The 6,013-nt window shown below is 30.0% G+C and overlaps 1 protein-coding gene across 1 annotated transcript; it reads right to left on the reverse strand.

Moving 5' to 3' along the window:
- Window positions 1-1,781: 1,781 nt before the first annotated feature.
- LOC122579723 (aldehyde oxidase GLOX-like) lies at window positions 1,782-4,688 on the reverse strand. The gene is made up of 2 exons (XM_043751947.1): window positions 2,930-4,688; window positions 1,782-2,062 (listed from the first exon to the last, which is right to left on the reverse strand). The coding sequence occupies exon 1, from the start codon at window positions 4,616-4,618 to the stop codon at window positions 2,954-2,956; it is 1,665 nt and encodes a 554-aa protein (XP_043607882.1). The 5' UTR covers window positions 4,619-4,688; the 3' UTR covers window positions 1,782-2,062; window positions 2,930-2,953.
- Between the last annotated feature and the right edge of the window lie 1,325 nt (window positions 4,689-6,013).

Genomic DNA, 6,013 nt, shown 5'->3' on the forward strand with positions numbered 1-6,013 from the left:
TCTTAAAAAAAAATGGGTTCTCAAAATAAGGCTCATATATATATATATATACTCTTTTCATACCAACATAAGTGTCTTGTTGATAAAAAAAACACATTTTTTTTTTTGTAAAATGTTTAATTATTGTATTGGCTAGTTACAAGATAATATTTATTTTGAGACACTAAAAAAGTCATCTGGCTAAAATTGGTTTATCCGTAAGGAATTTTTTTTTTCTAGACATATTATTATCTCACATTATATTATATTAATTTTTCACAACAAATTTTATTGTATAATTGAATTAATTTTTTTAAACGTTAATAATGTATTGTATTAACTAAATAATTATCTTCCATGATTAATAAAGTATATATAAAGTTGAATTCAATAAATAAGTCTAAATTATTTTTAATGATGTATTTATTCTTTATTGTCGATGTCATGGAAGTTTACATTAATATATTATTGTAATTTACCAATAAACAATAAAATTACTGTATATAAATAAAGGGTTATATTAATTTTTCACAACTGAGTTTATTAACATATTGAATTAAGTTTTTTTTTAACTTCAAAAGTATATTGATATAATTGATTAATTATCTTTCAATTATTATAAAGAGCCCCTAAATTGCCATAATGGTCCGAATCGATCATTCGGGTCACAAATGACATAAAAACATAAAATAATAACGTTATTAGAAAGTGAAAATTGATACAATACTACTCAACAAACTTTAAATTTTAAAATTTCATCATAAATTTTTCATTACAAATGCCATCTACCAATATATATGATATGGTCTTAAATTATTTTACTAAAAGAAAAGATTATTAAAGATTAAGTTTTAATTACAATCTTTATAGTAAAATTATGAGGTCATTATTTACTTTATTAGTAGTCAATCACAACATTAGTGTTTTAACTTTATATGTATTGATTTGGACCAAAAAGTTTTAACAAAATTTTCTTTTTTCCTTTTTTTTATTTAACGCATCTAAATTTGGTTTGTATTTTATTATATTTTTATTTAATTATTTATCTTAACAAAATTATATTAGTCAATTAAATAATATTTAAATCGGAGTATGATTAAACATAAGAAACATAAGATATGATCTTTATAGACAATTATGAGCCTATAACATCAAATGAGGTATTCATAGACATTTGAGTCAAATGCGTCCAATCTTTATTACGTGCAATAATCTTGTGATATTTACATAAAGACTTATGTAATAGTGAACTTTTTACTATTGGTCTTTTATAAATTACAACAAATTTTTTTATTGCTAATCAGAGAGAGGACAACTCACAAAAAAAGACAACCACCAACGCTTAAGGTTTGACTGGATACTCTGAACTTTTTACCTTTCATTTTCTCTAATCCCAATGGTGATTCTAATAACCAAAAGTAGTTAAAGCAACTTAGGACATTTGTATGATCCTAAGTGCGAAGTTGTTCATCATAACCGACTTTTACACTCAACTTTTATATAAAACATTTTTAAAATATTTTTACCATCTTATTTTAACATGTTATTTTTATAATTACTAAATATGTTATTATGAAAACTTAATATGTTTATCTCGCGTATTATACGGGAAAATAATCTAGTATATATAATATATTAATATATTAATAAAGCCACTAGCAAGACATTAATAACAAAAAACATTTACAAAGTTAATTAATCGAGGGATTCAGACTTAAGCTTATATTGCGCTGTATATCTATACTACCATTTTTCCTTTTCTTAAATTATTCGAGTAAGTTTGAAGCCTAAAAATTCCTCATTATTCGAAAAACTTATCACCTAACATACATGGTTAATCAAAAATACCATTAATGAAATAAGCCTCAACTCTTGTAAAAACTAAACTACTAATATTTTTGCATTAATAACCTACACTATCGCGATCGAAGCCGCCACCGGTCGCTGCTACCACAATCGCTTTTTGGATTCGTCAACGGGTGCTTTGAAATCATCCAAGTTTGCATACAATGATAGGATTAATAAACTTGCGGTCCTGTGAATTCTTCGAAGGATTTAGTATGTGCATTCACGGGTTCAAATTCTGTCAACAACAATCATACTACAATGTAATCCCAAGTTAATGAAATAACGACATTTCCGTTATTGTTGGCAAATAAACCTAAATATTGTAAGGCCAATATTATAAATAGATCATCATGCAAAGAAACAAGGTTTGTTTGAAGACGACAATATGAATTTCGGCAGACTAGACTAATTGACAGCGAAACGCGTTTATTGCCCTTCAACTCATTGAAAAACAGTTGGCAACATAACTTTCAAATATTATACTCGATATTTAAAATTAATTTCAGTTATTTTTATTATAAAAAAATGGTGGCATATTAACATGCAAATTAACTTCTATGGTCTAAAAAAAAGGTTATTAGAAAAAAATTTTGTGCGGGCATATATGGACTTGTGTTGTTTATTTAATATTTCGTGTTTTTTTTTTTTCAGTTTATTATTATTATTATTATTATTATTATTTTTTAACGGTAAATTTGAGATCAGCGACATGCATTTTCATATATCAAACTCTAATTTCAGAAGAAATCTATAATGGGAAAATCCTTGTTTTTATTCATGAGAGCATTTTGTTAACAACTCTATCAAAATAATTATTATATTAAGGGGCAGTTTATTTAGAAAATCACAATATATTACATTTTGTTTGTTAGTTAACCGTTTGTGTCACCAATCATGTCACCATACCTTCACGGACCACATCCACAAACATACTGCCTATAATCAAATGTACTTTATAGAGCAAGTTGATTTTATAAAGGAAACAAATTAGATCCTAGATCTGTAAAGAACTAAAGAATATTACGTAGTACAATACAATAATTCAACTATTAAAATTATCGATATATATAGTAGTTATGTAAACATATTAATTAAATTAAACCTTTATAACGTATCCTTTTATGGCTCAATGCATGACGATCCAAATGCCTTCACTTGGGATTTTTTGATGTACTACAAATAGCATATAATACCCGGGTGGTGCAATGATGCCGGACATTGGTGCTGTTATGTTAACCTCGTATGTAGATTTCCCGACACTGTTTGTGGTATTGCCGCTTTCAAGAACCAACAACCTTTGGTTCATCGAAAACGAGTGCGTGTTAAATGAGGGTGGCACCATTGTCACCGCAACTCGATTCATATCCACCTGGTTTTGGATTGTGAACCGAACAAATATGTGTTCACCATATTTAATACTAGTATGGGTCTTTGGTGAAATGATTGTGGGTCGAACTCCAAATGAACTTGAGTCCAAATATGATGGTGAAAAAGCCTCCAAACTTAATTCAGTAGGAAAAAATACGTTCGTGAAATTATAATACACGTGAGGATTACTTCCCCCAACCAAAATTCTCCCATCTCGAACCAAAATTGCAGTCGAATGGTACATTCGGGGTATGGTGCTTGGATTTTGCACCTCAAAACGAGAGTTAATCGGGTAACAAGGTCGGTAAATTACAGGATTGAAAACCGGATTCCTCCCATATTCCCAACCAGCGGTCCCACTTGCCCCACCATTAATTATTAAAACATCTCCATTTGGTAACAATACCATATCACCCATAACCCGACGCAAAGGCATAGTTTCCATAACCCATTTTGGATTTGGGTCAGATATTCTAATACGACCACAACTATCCAAAGCAGCATCATATGTCTTATTTTGAGCTTTCTCAAATGCACCTTTGGGTGCGCCCCCACAAACCAAAACTTCCATCGCTGGCACATCCCCATGTACAACGTGCATGGGCAGCAAAACAGCTGAACCCGTACTTGGATAATTCCTCGGATGTCCATCCGGAATCTCGGGAAACGTTTTCAAAACCACATTCCTTGAATAATCAAACAAAATAGCACGGTTATTGGCGAAAATAAACAAATGTCCATCCGTATTAAGAAACACAAATGGATACAAGTTATTTTCAATATTTTGATCATTAGTTTGTACTAAAAAGGGCAAACTAAAAGCTTTTTCATTCACCATTTGTTTAGGATAAAACTCGTAGTTAAATTGTCTGCGACCTCCTATCACAATTTGTTTACCGTCCGGTAATATATGATTAGTAGCATACCATCTACGATTCACTAATCCAGAGTTAATCTCTTCCCAATCACATTTACTACTACTACTACTACAAGTATTATTAAACACCCTAACCACATGATCACCATCATTAAACCCACCAGTTTGAATTAAACTACCATCCTTCATTAAAGCACCAGAGGAACACCACACATCCGTGAGAACCATAAGTGGCCGAATGGAGTTCAATACGACATCGTATACTATAGAATGAGCCGTACAATCTTTCTTCAAAACTAATTCATGTGGATCTTCACGACATTTACCATCCGGGAGTGAAATATTGGATGGACCAAAGTCTGTTCGGTCGAAAATGATCACTCGGTCAGATGGGAGAAGTTGCATGTGCATGGCGGATATGCCTATGTTTTTTTGGACAAGTGACCAACTTCCACCAACTGCGACGACGGGCACGGTGGCGACGTTGATGAAGAGGTAAAGGAAAGAAAATGAAAGGATAAGGAGTAGTGGATTTGTAGAAGCCATTGGTGTAGTGGGGTGGATTTTGTAGTAACGTTTGTCCTTATATGTTTGGAATGTGATAATTTATTGTTGTAGTTACTTCAAAGTGTAAATGATATTATTATAACTTATAAGTTTTGTATATATATACAATGGAGGAAAAAGACCCGTGAGAGATGGCAAAAGTGTCATTGTCAATTTTTATGACGTACATGGTCCTATAGATAAATAACCAGAGGTTATTTGTATTCATCCCAAACTGAAATTGTAAACTTGAATTTCTATGGTTGCTCTTGTCCTCGGTCTCTTTTTTTTTTTTCCCTCTCTATATATATTGATGCACATATCTTTGTTTGTTTAATTTAAACTGTATAACGTATATATTATAATAATATAAACCATTAAAAGTTAGTGTAAATGTAGATCATTAATTTTGTTGTTTTTGTTTTCAGTTTACCAACTAGTTAATGACAAAAGTAACATTTGTGAGATGCTACTAATTAACGTCTCTCAAATTAATACATATGGATACTAAATGCTTGAAACGTAAGTAGTACACGGATTTGATCAAGGAAATGTAGATTTCGTATGTTGCATTCCGCTTGTTTTATTCCTTTATATAGTTATTTTCCTTTATGGTTTCCAACTAATATAATACACTTTTATTTTTTTTTCATTTTTAATTTTTGGTTTCCTTGCACGTACAAATTAAATATATGTATTTGACACTATAATCATTTTTATTTTTAATAGATGTGCTTTGTGGTATTATTGTCCTTAAAAAATTATCAATTTCATATGCTAAAGTTCTAAAAATGTATAGCAACATAACATCAATAACAAAAATGTATTAATAATAGAAACCATGCAATGCATAGACAAAAACTAATGTAGTATTGCATTTAATAAAATTTATTTGATATGACAAATTTTGAACTAACTTATCCATAAAAGACATAATTGTTTTTAATTAGAAGGTTGTAGAGTTTTGATTCCATCACGTCACACCTGGTTCCATCGTTCGGATTTCGTCATAACTCAATCTCGTTCAAGTTTTTTTCTTCGAGTTTTCCTTGGTATCTTGCAAAGTTTTTTTTTCCTTCTTGGTATCTCGTTCAAGTTTTTTTTTCGTCATAACAATTATCAATTAACATTTCAACAATTATCAATGTATTTTGTTTGTTATATTTGAAACTGTATAACCTTTACTACTGGAAAAGTTAGCGTTTATGTATATTGTTCATCAATTTTGTTGTTTTTGGTTTTAGTCTACCAACTAATTAATCACAAAAGTAACGTTTGTGAGATGCTAATAAAGTCTCTCAGATTATAAATTACATATGGATACTAAATGCATGAAACGTACATGGATTTGATCAATAAAATGTATCTGTTCCTATCTAAATTAAAACTGAAAAT

The sequence above is a fragment of the Erigeron canadensis genome, chromosome 8 (genome assembly GCF_010389155.1).
Source record: "Erigeron canadensis isolate Cc75 chromosome 8, C_canadensis_v1, whole genome shotgun sequence".
Taxonomy (NCBI): Eukaryota; Viridiplantae; Streptophyta; class Magnoliopsida; order Asterales; family Asteraceae; genus Erigeron; species Erigeron canadensis.

What these genes read in the sequence shown, in the direction of transcription:
- LOC122579723 (XM_043751947.1), bottom strand. Translation starts at nt 4,618, where the DNA reads ATGGCTTCTACAAATCCACTACTCCTTATCCTTTCATTTTCTTTCCTT.